Source organism: Barbatula barbatula, assembly GCF_947034865.1.
Source record: "Barbatula barbatula genome assembly, chromosome: 21".
Classification (NCBI taxonomy): domain Eukaryota; kingdom Metazoa; phylum Chordata; class Actinopteri; order Cypriniformes; family Nemacheilidae; genus Barbatula; species Barbatula barbatula.
In genome coordinates, this window is record NC_136784.1 from 3064904 (window position 1) to 3086834 (window position 21931).

The following is a 21931-nucleotide window of genomic DNA, read 5'->3' on the forward strand; positions in this document are numbered from 1 at the left end:
TTACCACAACGAAAGTTTGATCGTCAGATTACGTTTAAATTACGAAGCAATCACGTGATATGGTTAGCTGGGGACCGTTCTTTAAAATATCATATTTTGTGTTCTGCAGAAGAAAGTCATACAGTTATGGGTTGACGTGAGCGTGAGTACATGATAAAACCATTTTCATTAGTTGGTGCACTGTCCCTTTAAGCGGCGCGTTTCACCGGAAATATCACTGAAGATCTTGCGGATACTTTAAAGATACATCTTTCAACATACAACGATTTTGGACATATTAATCAAAATTAGGAATTTTTGACAAATAGGATGCGAATTGTGGCGCAGGGTTGAAGTTAGAATGATAAAAAATACACACACTGAAGTAAAGTAGCCCTATGGCTGGACGTTTATTTTAGACATGTTTATTAAAGCTGACGACGAAAAAATGCTAAAACCTTCAATAGATTTGACAGTACCATTTTTAAAGATCGAAATCCTATGAAGCACACATGCGACTTATAGCTCTTCTGCTGCTCGGTATTGAACTCACCTTTGCTGGTAGGTACTTCAGGTGGCAATTATGTTGTGTAAATATCAGTTTAAAACGTGTTTTAATTAATCGTTGGCTACTTTGAAGTTAAAAGTGGGTTTTAATAATGTTATGCTTTAGTTTCACTTTCGTTTCTTAAAAAGATGGCATCTATCAAAGACTGGACTTGAAGATTAAAAACAAATATTAATGTGTTCAGTTCAGTACCTAAATAAAAATGTTAAACATTTTACGTTTCATATCATGTCTGCTCGGTGGTTATGATGTGTCAGTCATGGTTTTGTATTAAACGCAAACTGGTGTGGCGATGCATTAAACAAATGCATACAAATTGTAAACAGGAAGAAAGATTGTTTTACGTCTGACAAACAGACAAATTCAGATACTACTCTCATTTAAAGTTGTAAAACAATGTTTGACAATCATTGTAGAGCAACAGTTTGTCAAATGTAGCCTACTCTGTCTTTATATCTACATATCTACTTTCTAGTACCTTCTTTTGCTACATTAACACTATACAGGTAGGTGTCTGTTTATTAAAAACCACTGTTAACATTTTTCAGCCAGATAATATTTAGTTAATTACATTACAGAGGAGAAAAAATAGTTTTACACAACCATCTTTCACTCCCTGGGCATAACAACAATATTTAATTATTTAAACCAAATTCCTTACATGTTTCACTATGTCTATCCACAGGAATGCACTCTTTTCAATACTTCTGCACTGTTATATCTAAAGGCATTAACCTCCCAGAGTTCACAGTGGTTGGAATGGTCGATGATCAACAGTTATTGTACTTTGACAGCAATATGAAGAAAGCGGTACCAAAAGCAGAGTGGATGAGGCCGAATAAAGGAGCAGATCACTGGGATGAAAAGACTTGGATTGTCATTGATCACTATCAGGAATTCAAGATCGACATGCAAAATATTATGGATTTATTTAACCATTCCATGTCAGGTATATTGACACAAACCAACCAACAAACATGCATTAAACCCCCTTGATTACAGCTTAAATTGTAGTATAACATAGTCCTGTATTCGTAAGAAATACAAATGCAGTTAAAGTAGCATTTTATCTTACAGTACAGTGTTTGTATTGTTTGAATCATAATATTTTTTGCTTCCCAGATGTTCACACCTTTCAGATTATGCTTGGCTGTGAGTTGGATGATGATGGTACCAATCGAGGATACTACAAATTTGGTTATGATGGAGAAGATTTCATCAGCTTTGACAAGAACACACTTGGCTGGAGTGCTGCTAATGCCAAAGCCGACATCATTAAGAATAAATGGGAGGCCAATAGAGCTAAAGCAAAATACTGGAAAGCATATCTGGAGAACACATGCATGAAGTCACTGAAAACTTATTTGAGCTATGGCAAGGACTCTTTGGAGAGAAAGGGTAGACTTTTTTATATTAATTGCGTTATAAGTACTGATAAAATATTTTACCTTGTTAGCAGACAATGGAGGAATGTATTCCCAAAAATTGTATCTTTTGTTTTATTTGACTTCATATGAAATCAAGTGATCCAGATTATTTGCTGTCATTCCTCAGAAAAAGAAAACTTTGTAAAAAGCTTCTCCAGTTATCTAGTGTGCAACAATGAAATGAAATATATTTAAATCGTAGTAGATTAAGGTGCCAAAACCGTTAAAATACTGACACAATGTTATCACTTTATTTCTCTTTCTCATCCTCACTGCCGATTCTTCATCAACCTCTCTGTAGTTGCACCTGAGGTGTCTCTGCTGCAAAGAGACCCCTGGTCTCCCCCTTCAGTTATCTGTCACGCTACAAGTTTCTACCCCAGCAAAATAAAAATGAATTTGATGAAAAACCACGAGGATCATAATGAGAATGTGAAAGTCAGCGAAACATTGTCCAATGCTGATGGAACGTTCCAGAAGAGCATCAGTCTCTCCATGAAGTCTGAGGAGTGGAAGAAGAATCCAGATGTCTATAGATGTGTGATTCAACATGTGGGAGCAGAGACAGAGATTGTTGTCACTCTGAATGAAAAAAACATCAAGTCTAACACAGGTATGTGTACAATAATTACAAGGTTTTGTGATATGGCCAGTTTTTAGCAGATATTTTAAGTGAACTTCTAACAAAATTGAGTTTATCCAAAAACTATGTTGAGTTACACAGATTACCTTCTATATACATAATTCGAAATACAAACAACTTTAAAAAAAACAGCGTTTATATATTCTTGACAAACTAAAAAGTTAAAGTGTTTTAACTACATCGTTAATTTCTCCAATGATCCATCATACTATGGTGGTCAACCAGCGAGTTATGTTGTGTTCGGGAAACGCACCCCAGGTTGTTATTTTAGAATTATACTGTAAAGGCTATAAGTAGACTCACAATTTGGTGACAATCTGTATAACGTTAGTTATTACTGCTCATCTTCATCATGTTCACACGGAGCGCCACACTGTAAATTATTGAGTATTTAAACTGATTATTTTGTACTGGTTGACTGCAGCTCCTGATAACAGCACTGCAATCGCTTTGGGTTGTGTGGCGGGTCTCATATGTGCTGTTATAATAACGCTCATTGTGTGGATTATGTGCAGAGTGGTTAAGAGCTCAAATTTAACAGGTGAGTTAGTTCAGTTTTGAAAACATGCCTATTAATGTATTGTTCTTAACATTACTGTATTTAATTCTAATTCTTATTAACCCATGTTTTATTTCTTTATTGTTACAGGTAAAGTGAAGGGCAGTAAGTATTCTTTTATACAGAAATTAGTTAGATTGATGTTATGTCATTTTTGTAATGTCATGTTGGTTTTTAAAAGATTTACAATATCTCCACCACCATTTTATTTCACAGGCACAGATACTCCACCAAAGTCAGATGATGATAAGTCACGGCTAAATTCTGGAGAGCAGCAGCCACTAAGCAATTCAAACGACAATGATTCAAAAGATATGAAGTTTCCATGGAAAAATACAGAAATAGGGTACTAAAACGCATGTTAGTCATTAAAAGATGCGATGAACTGTATTTTCCTTACAATTTTATTTTGTCCTCGTTTTATTCTATAATCACTTTCTCCCGTTTGCTGTTGTCTCCATCTGTGTTGCTGTTACATGTTTTTTTTCTCCATGATTTTCATTTTGTTGAGTTTTGGTAAGAAGTGAGTGGTAAACTTGTTCTAGCTGAAGAGGTACTGTGTAATAGTACTCCAAGTAGGATAACATAAATTAAATTAGGAAACAGACACTAATGACAAACCATCGGGTAGCCTATGGTAGGCCTATAAATTGTGAAGTATCAGGGTCTTCAAAAGCATTCAGCATTCACAGTCTTATAATTTGTATACGTTACAATAATTAAGAGTCAGCTATTGCTTGATTTTACTCTAAAAAGTATTATGCCATCATTAATATTATTAAAATGTCTTATATATGCCTACATTTTGTTCACTTTTGTGTAATTAATGGTGTCCTGTAAGAAATTGACAAATCAATCAGAGATTTCCAAATAAAAAATATTTACACATTTATATTAATTTATTTGTAGATTGCTTTCTTTACATTGGTGGATCGCTGCACGCATTTGTGGATGGCTCTCTGTGCATTTGGAAACATTTCTAACTTCAAGGCTTGCGCACAATCCACGCGTAGGGGGAGGCTGCAAACCTGGAGCCGGTAGATATACGCCCGAAGCAGTTTTACGCCCCTGTTGTTCTTCATGCGTCCAGTAGGGGGAGGCTGTATATTAGTATATGAGACCCTGATCACAAAACCAGTCTTAAGTAGCACGGGATCATTTTTAGTAAAAGCCAAAAATACATTGTGTGGGTCAAAATTATAGATTTTTCTTTTATGACAAAAATCATTAGGATATTAAGTAAAGATCATGTTCCATAAAGATATTTAGTAAATTTTCAACCCAAAATATATAAAAACTTTATTTTTGTGAGTGGATGGCCTGCTACAGTGCCTGGATTAACAACTTCACAGGCGATTTTCTCAATATTTAGATTTTTTTCACCCTTTACTTCCAGAGGTTTACACTCTTGAATCTCCACCAGATAATGTCCCATCTTAACAACCCATATATCAATAAAAAGCTTAACTATTCAGCTTTCAGTTGATGTAAAAATCTCAATTTCGAAAGATTGAGCCATAAGAAGGAATGAGAATGTCCTCTTCTTTATGTCAAAGGCACATGCATTTATGAATAATACAAAATTTTAAAGGGGTATCCTATTTTCCTATTTTATTTTAAGATTTATATCTGCATATTTTCCAACCTACTACACAAGCTAAAGACAGACAACAAGATAAAAAATTAAATTAATTTTAAAAGTGAGTGAGACAGAGCTTAACCTACACGTGGTTAGCTAAGTTTGAGTCTGACATAACATATGATCTGACTCAATCAAGTACTTTTGCCTCTCGAAATAAAAGATTGACCCATCTTTTGAATTGATATCGCATCAATCATTAATAAATAATAAATGTTGCATCATTACAATACAATCAACAAAAATAACTTTAGCAGATTATTTAACATAGCTCAATTCGTATCGCTTCTAGAAGGTCTGCTGCTTACATACATATAGATATGGTCTGCTGTTCTGATATATGACTAGGCTCATATACTAATATACAGCCTCCCCCTACTGGACGCATGAGGAACAACAGGGGCGTAAAACTGCTTCGGGCGGTGAATATCTATCGGCTCCAGGTCTGCAGCCTCCCCATACACTCGTGGATTGTGCGCAAGCCTTGACGTTAGAAATGTTTCAAAATCCACAAATGTGCAGAAAGCGATCTTCAAATCAATGCCATTAAAATAAATGTGTTAATATTTATTATTTGCAAATCTCATTATTTGTGAATGCCATTTCTTTTTGTGGAACGTCTAACATATATTTATAGTCCGCTTTTTGTGCATGTGGATTTGTACTCTTCATTTATTTGCGGATCATAGTTTATCTATTCAGATCTGATCATCTGGCTGGAATTTACAGTATGTGCCAAAGGGGCGTTCATGTATGCGAAACAACACAAAACTTTTAACCGAGCAGAGCATACTATTTTACATAATGAATGTTCTCAAACATGAAAACAAAAGTAGCACTTATGATGTTTGCGATTCATCTCGTCTTTGCTGGTAAGTAGCTATTGCTTACAAGTTTAGGTTGGTAACGAAAGCTAGGAGGTGTTGACTGCGTTGTCTTTTCACGCATACTCACATGAGACTAAATAGCATCATCAGCCTCATAAAAGCTGCTTGTTTAACAACGCGATCCGACATAATATCATCTGCCAAATATTGTTATCTTACATTGCCTATAACAAAGTCAATTTTTACACGCTAAATAGCGCATAACTGCATACAATAATTTATTAAAAAGCATTGCCATAAACAGATTTAGTTACGACCACAATCGTAAAAATCAATGCAGTTTTTGTTTAAACTCTATACAAACGGAAGTGTCGCCCCTCTTCTGCTTTGCAGGGGCGGTTCCTCCTGTAGGCAGAGGAGGGTCGTTAGTGATTGGAGCCACCTGGGCTCAGGGTATTTAAACTTCTCCAAGTAGGGGTAACTGCAGCCTTGAGCAGTGAAGTGCCAAAAGTTGAGGGTGTGGCAAACGGCATGGGGCGTGCCAGAAGGTTTCTCATTGGTCTCGCCGAACAGTATGGGCGTGCCAAAAGGTTTTGCGAAAACTGCCTGCATGGCGCGGGTTACTGACGTCATCACCACGGCAAGTTTAGGTTAAAGTTTGCAAATACTGTAAGCAGTAAATATAAATTATATATACTTCCTTTCATCTTTTTTCTCGCTTTCATTACTATTATTTTGTTTCAACATTTCATTGTATGTTCTCATTTTTAAATATTGTAGTCTTTTACGATTAAAATAGTTTATAAAACTTAATACTAAATATAGCGATCAAAAACAAATAGCAACTATTTTTAGGGTACAAAAGCCTCTTAACACAGTCGCACTATCTGTTTTTAGATAGGAGTTATTTAAAAGTTGTATTCGTTAACATTAAAGCACTTTGAAGTGAACAAACTATGAGCAGCTGTATTTTTATTAACTAATAGTAACAAAGCTTAAAACAAATACTGTAACAAATCCATTGCTCATAGTTAACGTTAATTAATACATTATTACACAATGTTTTGCTTCATAGAGAAAACTAGTTAATAAAAACACCACAGAATTGAAGTGTTTAGTATCTTTCTGCTAAATGACAACCAATTTAGGAAACAGACACAGCTTTTTTCACAAAAAAATTCAGCTTTGTTTCCTTATTTAAGTAAACAGAAACATTCAGTCACTCATTTTGTAGTAGCAGTCCATTGAACAGAACCCAGCAAACTCTTTCTCTGAATAGAATGCTGTGAAGACCCCCTTCTGTCCATTGCCACTGTATCCAAAGGTGTTTTTGTAGATTTGTCACAGCAAGCGCACCTGGTGAGCTCAAACTCCAATCTGTATTCTTTTCTCACTTCTGGACTGATAGATTTCCAGTCAATGATACATAATTACGTTATATAATAAACATATGATGAATTGCGCCATATCTTACCGCCGCCATCTTCTTTGGCTAAAGGAAATTACTTACCACTGTAGTGGCTTTTTTCCCCTTAAAGTTTGGCACGGTTTGCAAACCAACTGATAAGTGCTTTACCGCCGCCTGCTGGACTGGAGTGTGGAACAAAAGTTTAACGCTGATTGGCCAATACAGTAAAACTCCTTTCACCAATCAGAAACCTTTTGACACGCCCCTACCTTTCGGCACGCCCATTCCTACAGGCTGCAGTTACCCCGTCTCAACTGCTTCACTCACTAACTATTCTCGCTCTCTCTCTGCTCTTCCAGGAATGATCCTGTTTTGTTTGTGCTTTACATTATGACATTATCACACATCATTCTTTGTTTAGAGTTAATAGTTTTTGGTTTACAATAAAGAAAACCTGTTTTGGCCTATAGCCTTGTTGTGTGTGTCCCCTCATTTTTGCCACGGGCTATGAGCCAGCCTGTGACAAGTGGGGGCTCGTCCATAAGTTAAAGTTAATTGTACTTTAGTCATAATTTAGTACTTTGGTTTACTTCAACATTTTGTCATAGTTGGTTAATGTTTTGGTCTGGTTTGTCTTATCATTATGTTTGTTTATTTGTAGATTGGCTTATTTGACTATTGTTTTGTAGTTAACTTGGGTTAGTAATTTGTGACAATACAGTACATTAATATTTTAGGCTACATTTTGATCAAGAACCCCACCTATAATGCATATATTAACCATTTTATATTGTTTTTATTATACCAACAATATTCAGTTGTCAGCCTTTATTTCTGCATCACTTTTGTACTGCATTGCAAGTGTTGTAAACAGCATGTCTCCTCATGCAAGAGTGGATGACACTAGACCTATTTGTTGTATGTTTAAGGACTTTAAGGTGTACTAGTTTGTAATCTTCAACATGCATTTTTGCTTTAACATGGTCCCACATTAACAAAACTGTATGTGGAGTGTCATACGATTGCCAGCAAACTCTTAACAATACTGTTATATAATACATATATTATTACAAAAACAGTCCCCATGTATTTTCACTGTCTGTCTACAGGAGGACACATTCTTCAGTACTTCTGCACTGCTGTGTACGGAGACATTAACATCCCAGCGCTAACAGTTGTTGGGATGGTCGATGGTCAGCAGTACATGTACTATGACAGTGACACAAATAAAGCTGTACCAAAGACAGAGAGGATGAGACACTATTATGGCACAGATTACTGGAAAACACAGACTCAGGTTGTCATTAATCGCTATGAGGAATACAAATTCATCATGCAAACTATAATGGATCTATACAACCAGTCTATATCAAAAGGTACAGTATATGGACAGAAATTAAACAATCTTGTGGTGATGATTTAAATGATCCTGCTAATGTGCCCTCTGTAGGGACAAGATCATTCCCTGTAGGTGAGTTAAGATTGACCCTAATATCAAACCATGGGTGACCAAATCTGTTAAGTCCAGCAAATAAAAAATAAACTTACTTTAAACAGGGAGTTCATCTGTATACAGCAACTAAAGAACTGAAAATAGAAGTTTACAAGTAAAACATTATTATGAATTTGAACTGGAGAACAAAATGACTGCAAATAACGTTGGCTCAGCCGGGGCTAGTTTAAAAACTATAACACGCCTTCAGAATTTACAGAACAACTGTTATGTCCGCCTGAATGGATTCAATTTAGGTACTGATTTAGATGAAATTTAGGAACTGAGTGATACTTGATCCCAGTTTGATTTACAGTTTGCTTATAGTTTGCACAAAGGTTAAGTGTGATTGTTACATTTAATGTTGTTTCCATTTCTCAGATGTTAACACCTTTCAGATGATGTACGGCTGCAAGCTGGATGATGATGGTACCACTCAAGGATACTTGCAGTATGGTTATAATGGAGATGATTTCATCAGTTATGATAGAAAGACACACTTGTGGACTGCTGGAGAAATGCATCTTCAAGCTGTTGATATGAAGAACCTATGGGATGCCGATGGAGCTAAAACAAAATACTGGAATGCATACCTTGAGAGCATGTGCTTTGTGCGAATGAATAAGATTGTGAACTACAACAAGGAGACACTGGAGAGAAAAGGTACAAATATCAGACTCTTTAATGATTCAAAAACCTTAACCTTGTGAGCAGGCAATGGAAGAACATACACCCAGAAGTTTAAGCTTTGAGTTTAGTTCTCAATGAGATTTAGTACAACTCTGTACTGATGAGTATTCTAGTGTGAGTAAATTCAGTACATAGTAAAGTCTTAAAACCAAATACAGACACAATGTTGTTTTCACTATATTTATGTCACTTCAATGTCACAGATAAATAATGTTTGATTTTAGTAGATTCATGTAAACCTATGATGATTAATTATTTCCTGTAGTTGCACCTGAAGTGTCTCTACTACAGCAGAACTCCTCGTCTCCAGTTATCTGTCATGCAACAGGTTTCTACCCAAAAAACATCACAATGACCTGGAAGAAAAACCACAAGGATCTTAATGAAGATGTGGAGGTCTGTGAAACTTTACAAAACGAAGACGGAACGTTCCAGAAGAGCATCAGTCTCTCAGTGAAGTCTGAGGAATGGAAGAAGAATCCAGATGTCTATAGATGTGTGATTCAACATGTGGGAGCAGAGACAGAGATTGTTGTCACTCTGAATGAAAACAACATCAGATCTAACTCCGGTATGTGTACAACACACAAAGTTTTTTTAATATGGCAAATATTCTAGGTGGTGTATTTCATTATCTGCCTGAATAAATCAACAAGTTTTATCTGTTAATGTCAGTTATTATTGTCTAAAAAATAAGTCTTAACTTCCCAGTCAATTTTCAAAACGACAGCCATTTAAAGACAAAAAACTGTCACCATCTAAAAGGAAATTCATCGGATAACTTTAAATATCAGGATCGTTTTCCATAACATTTACCTAATAATTAACAAATTCACAGTGAATGCAAACGGTACAGTTAACTGGTTTAACATTATTGGTTATTATGAAATAGATATTTGCAATTGTACATGTATTATAAAGTTTGTAACAATGGTTTTAATATCTGATTACAGACCGACGTTTCTGTGTAAAGGCTCACTCAGAAGTAAATCACTCCATTTCAGGAGGTACTGTATTGATGTTTAACCACACGATAGTACTTTACTACTTTACAGTTTTGCACTTTTTTGGAGAATGAGCTAAGAGTGTAAATCTACACTTCAGCTATAAAATCTTAACTTTGTAATTTAAGACTATAAACTATAAAGCTAAACCAATAAATAGTGTGCTGTATGAGGTTGAAATCAAGCAGGTTGTGTAACTTGAGACAAATTTCCCCAAGGGGACAATAAAGTATATTGAATTGTATTGTATTGTATACATAATCTATATAAGAAATAGGCTTATGTCAGTCTGTACAATTTTATGATAATCTGTTAATAATATGATTTATTATTGATCGTTCACACAGCACCAGAATATGGTTGTCAGTCCTGTATTTGAGTCCTTTATTCTGTCACGGTCAGACAATTTGTTTATATACAGGAGTGACAAGCGCATTCTATAACTGAACTCACACCTGTATATTTTCATTTACAGAGAACCCCTGCTGTGTGAATGGACTGCTGTGTATTAATGATTGTTTAAATGTTGAAATGTTGAAATATTGTGTTGTTTTATTGCAGCTGTTATACTCACCTGCATCTTTGTTGGAAGTCCGTTGTCTCTCCTTGTCTTGATTGCTATAATTTACCTCATTGTGTGGAGAAAGTCCAGACAGGTTAAGAGCCAAAAGTTAACAGGTGAATTTAGTTTTAAAGTTAACTGTTAAGATTGTTCTGAACTACTTTGTTTCATTGTTTCATTTATTTATTGTTACAGGCGATGTTAAGGAGAGGGGTAAGTCATGTTTTGTCATACACATAAATGAGTTTGAACCCTTATATCATATGATTTACTTTTAGGGATTACAGTATCTCACAATGTCACCTCTTATTTTTCACAGCCCAAAATACTTCTATAATGTCTTTAGATGATCGTCCTAATTTTTAATTTGTTAGCTTTCGTTTTTATTTTTGTGAAGTTTATAATTGTATTTTAGCCATGTGTGTTGATTGTCTGTTTTTCTGCTTTAAAATATCTTAATTGTTACTGTATACTTTATGAGTATAGTTATTACCTCCGTTACAGTCAGCTATTTGCTTTATGGTTTATCATAACAAAAGTGTGTTGTTTAAATATTATGTCTACATATGTACAGTTCAGGTCATATCAATATGCAGGCATTAACATTACGTATTAATTTTACATTATTTTCACAGTAAATGATCTGTAAGTGTGTCAGTGTCTCTTCACAGCCATGTTTTAAAGAAAAGAAAACAAAAACATCAAAAACTATTTTGCATTCATCTCAGTGTTTGCACGTGGTAGGAGACGCATTACTTACTTATTTCAGATCACACTAAAGCCTATAAATGCAATTAAAACGAAGTAACTACATTACTGAATGTTAAAAATAAAGGTTTTTGTAGATTTCCAGTTTGTCTGTCAGCATTGATTTACTTTAAGAAATTATGGCAAAGAGTTGTTGAAGTTATCCACTATATAGAAGTGTACACAGAATGTAAGAATTTACCCAGAATGTATGTTCTGTCCACCTAAATGACTTAGAAGCAATGTAAATGAGAAGTTTCAATATCTATCAGCAGGGACCACATCTACCAGAATATGATACTCAACAAGACAAAACCGAAAGGCAGGATTTGATTTCATCCGTTGGGTCAAATATGCTCTCTGTGACATGTGGCTCAAAGGAGACAAGTTAAAAAAAATTATTTGTAAAATGTTTTCAGAGGTAGAGAAAGTTTTAAGAGACTGATTCATTATTCACAATAAGACCGGAAATTTAATGTAGAAAACACAACAGTGAACAACATGCATCAAGGTTATAATACATCTGCAACCCCGTTCTTGGCCACCCGAGGTCACTGTTTCCTTGTTTTTCCTCGCTTATCTTGAATAACCCTCTGCTTCTACTTTTATCCTTGCTCATAAAGTTAGTCAAAAGTTTACAGACCCCTTGAGGAATTTAGAAAATGCTAAATATTTTTCAAAAGAAATGTTACCAAAGTTATACTTAATTTCCTGAGAAACATATATATTGCTAATGTCTATAATTGATGCACACTTAAGCCACTTGCACTACTGTTTATTATCTGTTCACAGCCACCTGTACATTATGTTCCTAATATATAGTCATCTGTATATATTGTTCATAGTACATATCTACTGTCATATTTTCATAGAACATACCTACTTTAAAATATTTTCATAATATTGTATTCTGTATTTATTCAAACTGTATATCCTGCACTTGCTAACTGCACTTCTGGTTAGACCTAAACTCCATTTTGTTACACTGTACTTGTGTATGTGTAATGACAATAAACTTGAATCTAATCTAATGTACTGTGAAATGAATCATGTTGCTTTCATGAGCATCACTGAATGTTTCTATCTATTGTAATAGTTGAGTCTCTTGTTTGTCCTCAACGTAAACCGATGAATCTCAACATCATACAGTTGCTGCTGGACATGAGTCAAACATACAGAAAGGGTCTGGAGGACCTGCATCATTTTTCTGAAGATCAGTGGACAGTTTAATGACCCAAAACAAACAAGAAACCATTAAACAACGATGACAAAACATAAGAGCTGTCATTGATGGTAAGAACAGTATCAATAACCAGTATGTCAACTTTTGACCTGGGCTATTTTTTTATATTACATTTGAAATAAAAAAGAAACCTTAATTTTCTAAATTCCTCTTATTTTCCCAAAATGTTCAGCATTTTCCAGATTCTTCAAGGGTTGTGTAAACTTTTGACTGTACGTTTATCTTCAATGACTTTCTTCCCCCTACATCATATGATTAGACACAAAACACGGGTCAAAGGTTAAGGGTAAGCTAAAGGGCGGACTTTAAATACAGAAAGAGCAACCGCCCTCTTTTCTCGTACGTTTTCCTTGCTTCATTTCTGTCCCCATTTCTCACTCCCACCCACTTCTCAGTCCTGGCAGTCAGAGGTTAAGGAAAGCATAAGCCTTCAGTGAATGGCCCGTTTTTAATCGCTGATTGCACATCATCACCATCAAGGTTTAATCACGGCCCCAGTCGCCCGCCTGCCCGCCTGCCGCCCACAGCTGACTTAACAGGCTGTGACACGAAACAATCGCCACACTCAGCTTGTATCTCATCAGTGGCGAGGCCTTGAGATCCGACTCATTAAAGACGGGCCTAACGGATGCAGGGTGACAGGTGCTTAAGGAGGCTACGACGTTTGAGAAAAGTGGCAAGTCACGAGCCGAGCCGGGCTCATCACGACTGGTGTAGCGGGCCCGCGCTTGAGAGGCTGAATTAGCGATGTATTCATTATGTCCTCATAACGTGATGTCAAGTCATTGTGCACAAGTGTTGAGGCCAGTTGGGTTTCAATTACAGAGAGAGCTATGAAGAGTTAATGGCTATTAACACAGGCAACACGCTACTAATGAATCAGGCAGCCTTGTGGCGGGCACCAAATAGCAAACTCCAGAAGCCTGCAATCTCCTGCTAGTTTAGGGCGATGCGAGGCATACTAATGACTTTAAAAGAAATACAGAGTTGATTTGGTTTGCAATGGAATTAGCATCTTAATCAAAGACTAAAAAGGTCACACCGAGGGAAATGGATAAGGTGAGTGGTTTTAAAAGAACACCTCACGCCGGAATGAAAAGACTGTCATCGTAGCTCAAGTCGTTCCAAACCTGCATGACTTTCTCTAATATGGTGAACACAAAAGGTTATAAAAATGCTATTTTCGGCACCATTACACTCTCAGTTATGCTTGTTTATTATGAACCCAACATATTATGTCAACAAACCCAACTGTTGGGTTATAAATTAACCCATGCAGGGTTGTTTCAACCCAAAATGTTGGGTTGTTGTAAGCTGTTGTTGGGTCAAACGTAAACCTTCCTGTTAAAAAACAGGAAATAACAGTTATGTCCTGTAAAATCACAAGTTTTTCGAGGAAAATTTTACAGTTTTTATTGTATTTTTACAAATAAACTGTAAAAAAACTCCAGCAGCTGTAAAAACAACAGTACAATTCCGTAAAATTACAAGTGTAAGTGGAAAAAATAATGTATTTTCACAGTGTGGGTTAAATTAAGCCAAAGGTTGAAATCGTCCCTTTTGACCCAACGCCCGCATTTTTAAGAGTGAACAGTAGAATAAATGAGAATGAAGATGCACCAGAAAAGTAGTAATATATTTGTTTCAATCTTGTGTTTTATTTTTTAGCTGTTGTTCAAATGCCCCCCAGCGTCAGTCTAGACAGCGTTATCATCTATCATTGAGCTTAATAAAAGAAAATATGTTTACATTCAGTCAAAGGCATCAAAACTGTAAACAGCAAAAGAAAAACAACAGACGTCCAATGAAAGTGAAAAATGCTACTATTTACTCTTGCCCATGTAGAAGATCTTAGTTTTCCTACAAATGAACATAAGCTCAACAAAAGCTCGAAGGACATCAGCATTTTTATTTACCTAAAGTCATGCTTGAAATTTAGACAGCAGGCTGGTGTTTGGCTGAAGAGTTTGACATTTTAAGAGTTCAAGAGTTAAGCCTCATCCTGCGCCGGTCTCACAAATGGGAAATCAATAAGTCAATGGCAAACACCGTTTTAGCATGCAGGAAAGTTCCACAAACGCAGTATACTGTATGACATTAGAGTTGTATAAAAACTAAACCTATCACAGCATTAGATGATGCAGAGCAACCACGGTTTCGCATATTAAGACGCCACAAAACTGCAATATTGGCTTATAGTTTATTAGACATCACAATGATCCATAAAACATAGAACAAGTTACTTATGCATAAAAAATAATCCCGAAAACAAGATGCAAAACCCAAAACAAAAACATTAGAAATAAAATATATTTTACTATGTTGTCTGTACAGTCAATCACGTCTTCTGAAGCAAAACAAAGTGACGGTAAAGTGATTCAAAACCAGAAACAAAGGCACATCAGGTATGATGACAACAGGGCGAAGCTAAAGCAAACGTGTTGAGGACTTCCAGTATGAGTCTTGACATGATAAGAGATCCGGTGAAGAAAAAACTTCAAATACAGCAGCTAAGTTGGTTTGGCTGAGAGTAGATTTAATAAATGATAAAAACTGTTCAGTAAACAGAGACCAACTCATTTAAAAGGCCATGAACTTCTCAGCATCCCAAACACCGCTTCTAGATAATATTGATTGTCTTTTTTTTAAATCTAGAGACTGATAAACATCACACAACCCAATATGTTAAAAATACATAAGACCGAAAAAAATTTAAACACCTGAAAAAGCAATAATTAAATAACACAAAAACCAGAAACAAACAATATCATAAAAATCACAGTTTAAGACACACAAACCTTTATGGATAAATGTATTGTATAACATTTGGTGATGGTATAATACTGCACCATTAAAGCAAAACTGCATGGAGACATCCCATTTGCACGTGAGAGTAACGTAAGCGAACCCCGACTTTCATGCAGCATGCAGACGCACATTCTCTTTATCAGAAGCATCAGTGATGAGACCACAGCCCAGACAAAATTACATGTCATCTACAGAATAAACGTTTTGTCATTGTGCTCCGTGTCCACAAACCAGAAGATCAGGGAACGAATGTGATCAATGAATAATCATAACCCAGGAGTTATTAATTTATCTAGGGGAGCTGTACCATCCATCCATCCATCCATCCATCCGTCTGCCTGTCTGTCTTATCTTTTGATCTATGCACCCATCTAAAGAAGGACCGTTTTTATGTGCTTTGTGAATGTGCGAGTTTCTCGCTCCAGAACACCAATCAACCTCGTCTTCTGCGTTCCCCATCGGTGTTGATACAATCAGTGCGACTGTGATCTATTTGGCACAATTACGACCATGTATTCAGATAACACGACACTATAGTCTATTGACAACTAGGTGGATGTGCAAAGATTACATTCAAAGCAGAGAAAAACGACGGTGATGGAATTATGCACAGTGACATCAAAGTGGAAACGGAAAGGCCAGGTGAAAAAAGGATTTGGAAAAGTTCTCCCAAATGTATCCCTTAAACGAAAAGATCACCTACTGTGAAAAAAATGTAATCTTTTACTGACCGTCATGTCTTTTTAATGGAACAAAAATTAAAATTCTGTCATCATTTACACAAGTTGCTCCAAATCTGTGTAAATCTCTTTGTTCTAATAACAGATATTTGGTAAAATGCTTGTAACCAAATAATAATTATTAACTACCACAGAAGTAAAAACGACTTTATTCTGTTGAAAATAAAAGAAGACATTTTGAAGAATGTACTGTATGAAAGCAAACCGTTCTAGGCCACGATTGACTACCATTGTCATTATTCCTCCTGTGTTTCTCAATGGTGGCCAAGACCTGTTTGGTTACAAGCATTCCTCCAAACATCTTTCTCTCTGTTCAACCGAACAAACACATTTATACCGATATGGAACTGGAGGGTGTGTAAATGATGACAGTAAATTGGGTGAACTGTCCCTTTAAAACCCATGTTCATTCTGCTTTTTTCATATCATATAAGTGAAAGGTGTAACAGACAGTAAACATGTTGAACGCCCAAAGAATTACTTTCAAATCTCATTTGTGCAAATCGTAAACAGCAACTGATGAACATCTGACCCATTAGTACCGTCTCCTACTTCTTTTCTACTTTCCTATCCCGCCCACAAAAATAGTATAACAGCTTGGTATACTGTGGTAGGCTGACTGTGACCAGTTCTACTGCACCTATGCATTTTGGTTCTTTTGTTGCACAAATTGCTTATGTTGTTTTTCCCTACTTTGTAAGTCGCTTTGGATAAAAGCGTCTGCTAAATGACTAAATGTAAATGCAATGATTTTAAGCTCAACAGCCTCTCATTCACTTACACAGTATGAACATACAAGTTTAGAATGACATGTGAGTAAACGATGACAGATTTTTCATTTTTGGGTGAACTATCCCTTTAAAAATGAGGGTCAAACTTCATAAGTCATTTTAACCAGGACGGTGCATCTTTGATGACAGAAATATAGACAGCTAAAAATAGCCGATCAGATGATGTGGCCATACTCTGAAATGCACTGTGCATCATGACATATGTTCATTCTGACCATCAGCTTTTCTGCAAACAAACTCCTGTAACCTTCAACAGCTGTAAATGACGAGATTGTGCTTGTTTATGGCCGGAAAATAGTGGAAGGAGGCAAGAATGTGACAGGTGCCCACTGTTTTTAAGAAAGCGACCAATCATGCCATGCAGATTATACAGTAACAAGTCCACACAATTCATTAATTAAAACATCAGCAGACTTTAGTAATACCCGTTAAAATCACTTTTTGGGAAAAAATTTACACGTTTTCATTTTGCACCCCATTGTTATTTTTTGGACAGAGTTGAGCACAAGTTAGTCTGGCGATACAGTATATATTATTTCCTCATATTATTTACACAACTCATTTGGTACGTATAAAAAAAACACTTAGCAGTCTGAAAGAAACAAAATAAGAAAGCAATGCATACGTTAATTTTTTAGTCGACGTTACTGATCAAAATGACATCGAATACAAAATATAAAAATACATTTTTGCTGTTTGTAAAATACATTGCATATACCACAGGACTGTTGCCCTCACCACATAAGTTAACACACAAAACTGACGAAAGCTATCGAAGATTAAAAGAGCATTACACCAAGACGGCAAAAGAAAGCTTTACACTAAGCCACATTTGACAGTATATGCAGTGTATTTAAAAAACCGGAAAGCAAATTTAATATATTTAGACCTTTTTAGTAGACCTTAAAATTAAATGTTCAACTGGTATTTTCTCCATAATATTTTCAGTTAAGCAGAATTAAAGTATAACACAGTACCTCAAAAGTGATTTACGACCTATTCTCATGGTTTTGTTTTGCTGTTCGAGTGTCCATCCATCTTATCTGAAATATAGTCGCACATAATCAAACATCCACAATCTTACACATATATGTGACGAATGTTTTGGTCCAAGTATGAATAAATATCTTGATGGACCATGCACAAAACCAAGAGATTAGGTATGATGTATAAGAACGCGTTGAAAGATAAATTTCCCCAGGCTGGGTGGTTTTCCATGCGTGTTCCCGATTGGGCTGCTGTGCTGTTCCGGTCTAGCGCGGCAGGGCAGGACGGTGGCAGTGCAAATCGTAAACACAGCCTACGTCTTTAGACCAACATGGCCGGGGACACGAAACTTTCCTCGCGGGCTAAGTTAGCGCCAGATGAGCCGTGGTTACCTTCCCTATCGTTCTCATCGATGGGTGCGTACGGTGGAAGGGGCTCGTCGGCCGAATCTTCTTTTTCGGGGAGATGACCCGAACTGTCCCAGACGCTGGGGGTGCCGCCATTAGCTGGAGGGCCGGTGTTGTCGTCGTCTAGATCCTAAAGGACAAACAATGGAAAGCATTGTGCAGTCAGTGTCAGTGTAGCCAACTTTTTAAAATACAAAGTAGCTAAAGCCTTTTTGAAGGTGGCTAAGTGTCGTCCGATGCTCAATGCATCATGTTTGCGTTTGGACTAGGGTCGGCACTTTACACCTATTGAGCATTCACATATTTTCTGTGATTCATATATCAGACAACATAACAACTGCGTCTAAACACGACCACCGAAAGAAGCTAAGAATTTCCCCAGAAATTGCTATCGCTAAAAAAGTCAGTTAAGTTGGAAATACTTAAGTTTCAACTTTGACTTAGATGCTTCCATCAATACCAAGAACAGCAAATGTTTGACATTGAATGCACAGAAAATCGTTTCGGATAACAAATGTATGATAAATGCATAAATGAAATGTAAACGGAAGCAACTGTAGTCGTGTCAGATTGATGTTGTCTATACTCGTAATCACTTACAAGATCTACCAGCCATGAACTCGTAACTACAATTGGGTAAATAATTATAAAATCTGTAAAATCTTGATAATAAAACGATTGTATTGCAGACAGCCCTGCTGGGAGCAATGTACTTGTGTCAGGCGTATCCGAAGCGACGTGATGCTACGTGCTGCCCGTATACACATTCACAATTCATTACGATCAGTGAGGTGGTACTAATGTCCATTTAATAGTTCCTCAATTGGCCATTAAGCATCAGTATGATAGCCTCAGAAACGATGCGCGCACAAAGCGTACCTTCTTATTTATCAGAGTTAATTGATACCGAATGAAGATTCAGCAGAAAAAAATATGCGATAGGCCAACTCACCTCTTGAGTCACCGTCAAATTAAATTTTAAAGTTCTAATATAGTGTGATAGCATCTCTTGTGTATGTGTACCAACGTTTAAACTATTTGCTTTCTAATTATGAAAGGTGAACGTTTATTCACAGTTTTGAGATGCTGACAGTAGCGCCCCGCATCATTTCACCTTTGTAAAGGCCTGGACGGAAAACGAATGCAATGTGTTTCTTCTTTAGGCATAGCGTTGCTAAAGAAGTAATTTTAATTTCACACCTTCGATAAAAGTTATTCAAGTGAATCTCTCAGTTCGCTAGCTTGGCGACATCGGCTAGGACAATAAAAACAGCTTCTTATTGAAAGCCCAAAACAGTCCCCCGGGGGCCGTATCACAAAGGTACTTGTCAGAGTCTGGCCTTACACTATCGTAATTGGCTTTACGGTTATCATAGTTGATGAAATAACCAGCGCATCATATTAATCCACATAAAAGAGCCTTTGGCAGTGTTAGCACCAGCCGCACGTCGCTGTGAGTCACCGGATTTCGCCGTTAGCATGAGAGTGAAAAGCTGCCTGGGTAAGACAGGGTCTTTGGTACGCAGAGTATGTACACAACTTACCCGTGACATTATTATCAGAATAAAAATCCTGAAATTTTGAGTTTAAACGCAGCCTGACGTGATAATACAGGACTGCATGGTTTCAATGAAAATGAGAAGAAAAATAAGACCTCAGAGGGAAGGATGAACTGCAAATAAAACTCAAAGCTGCTGAATGTTTATTATTAAAACTAGCGTCACACATCACAGTTTGAGAATGTGGTTCTTACTGTAACAGGCTCGGCAGATGTGGTTTCGTAGTAGTTGGGCTCATAGTTTCTGAGCGGCTGGGTTTCTGTGATGTTTGTGGCCTTGTCCTGTGGTTTATTAAGCTGTACGGACACAAACACACGAGATCAGTTAAACACATGCTTTGCAAATACAAAAGCCCCAAGGTGAATTGTTTTTAAGTGCAGACTCGGATCGATTTACTTTTATGTGTTGTTTATGCTGTTTGCAACAACTACAATTCAGTTTGTACTCTTTTGTATAAGATTCTTTTGGTACCACTTTACTAAAAGGTGCTCCAGGTGTACAAACAATGAACAACACCAGCATTTATTAATCATAGTTCATTCTGTTAATTTCAGCATTTATTAATACATTTAAGTCACATCATACGTCACGTTAAAAAAACTAAACCGTTAATGTTAATTCATGCAAAGTGAAAAACAATCGCTATTTATAGTTCATGTTCGCATGCTTTTACAACACAAACTCGCGAGTATTCATAACTATTCTTATTCGTACGTTTCAGTATGATTTGCTGTCGCGCCAGTGAGGTTAGGTTTAGGGGGAGGGGATTTAGTATAGATTTTCACTAATAATCGTACGTTTTTGTACGATTTACATTGTACGAATTCATACGAATCATAATGCAAACTTATCGTAAAAGTGTAACCATTTAAAAATATATGCCAATAATAACTAATGATTGAAGTATACAATAAATGATTCATTATTTAAAATAGTAATTTACTTACTTACTTAATTTATTTATTTGTGTGTTTGTTTGTTTATTACATATATATATATGACAAGATCTCCCCGAACTCTTTGTAAGTTGCTTTGGATAAAAGCGTCTGCTAAATGACTAAATGTAAATTAATTATTACAAAGTAACCAGCTGGCTTCCGAGAGAAAAACAAATCTGTTAAACAATCCGTTGTACAAAAGTCTGTCGGGTCAAGCAAACATAACGAGCATAAAAATAATGGAGTAAATCAAATAAGGAACACGCTTTTAAAAAATCACTTCAGAGGCACACGTACACACACAAGTTCATCACACAACATCAGCTCCACCCACACGTTCTACATTAAGCCTCGATCAATACACATTAGCCCATGTTAACCCTTTCTCTCTCCACCGCCCCAGGGCTACATTCAAAATTCTCATTCTCTCCGCTCTGCTTGCTTTTACATATACTTTATTATACAAATGTGCATTTCGAACGCAGCCCAGCAAAAAGAAAATAATTGTTATCCGCAGTAAAAACACAATTACCCTATTTCTGAACAGTGCAATTTTCTCTCATTCAAGTCTCAAACTTGTTCTTCAAAGGTTTCATTTCAAAGATCTTTTTGACTGCAGTTTATGCATATGGCTCTGTTCTCCCGCTCCGTATTAATTGCCGTGCATAGCCCGGAGAGCTGCAAGTCATCCCGGCTTTGTATAATGAAGTTGAAACGCGTCGAGTTGAAAGAGAATGTCAGATGTGAGAATTGGAGAGGTGACTGATGGAAAAACTGTCCGCTTACCATTTCCGTTGAGCTGCCTGACTTCATGGGAGGAGGCGGCTTGTGTTTGGGTGGGCCTCTGGATAAGAAACACAGAGAGATGTTTGAGATGGGTGCACATGTGTACCATACCGCCAATGTAGGTGCA

General features: G+C 36.5%; 2 protein-coding genes across 3 annotated transcripts in view; one reads left to right on the top strand and one right to left on the bottom strand.

Annotated features, from left to right (window-relative positions):
• Nucleotides 1-182: 182 nt before the first annotated feature.
• On the top strand, nucleotides 183-11300 carry LOC306910455 (uncharacterized protein). Its single transcript, XM_079485032.1, has 15 exons — nucleotides 183-540; nucleotides 1233-1496; nucleotides 1670-1945; nucleotides 2276-2587; nucleotides 3042-3158; nucleotides 3267-3281; nucleotides 3393-3527; nucleotides 6036-6095; nucleotides 8160-8426; nucleotides 8924-9205; nucleotides 9498-9803; nucleotides 10186-10239; nucleotides 10798-10914; nucleotides 10994-11011; nucleotides 11118-11300. Exons 1-15 carry the CDS (start codon nucleotides 492-494, stop codon nucleotides 11162-11164), a joined length of 2319 nt encoding a protein of 772 aa, XP_079341158.1. The 5' UTR covers nucleotides 183-491; the 3' UTR covers nucleotides 11165-11300.
• A 3678-nt stretch (nucleotides 11301-14978) lies between these two features.
• Nucleotides 14979-21931, bottom strand: part of pvrl2l (PVR cell adhesion molecule related 2 like) — a 96952-nt gene continuing 89999 nt past the window's right edge. The window contains exons 8-11 of one of the 2 annotated variants that reach the window (XR_013788159.1): nucleotides 21805-21862; nucleotides 20275-20376; nucleotides 17118-18651; nucleotides 14979-16645 (exon numbers count right to left, since the gene is read on the bottom strand). Coding sequence is in view for 1 of the 2 variants with exons in the window: in XM_079484905.1 (XP_079341031.1) it covers nucleotides 18436-18651; nucleotides 20275-20376; nucleotides 21805-21862 (376 nt within the window). In the remaining variant the exon portion in view is untranslated. Of the gene's footprint in view, nucleotides 18652-20274; nucleotides 20377-21804; nucleotides 21863-21931 lie in introns of both variants that reach the window. The other variant, XM_079484905.1, reaches the window with a different exon arrangement.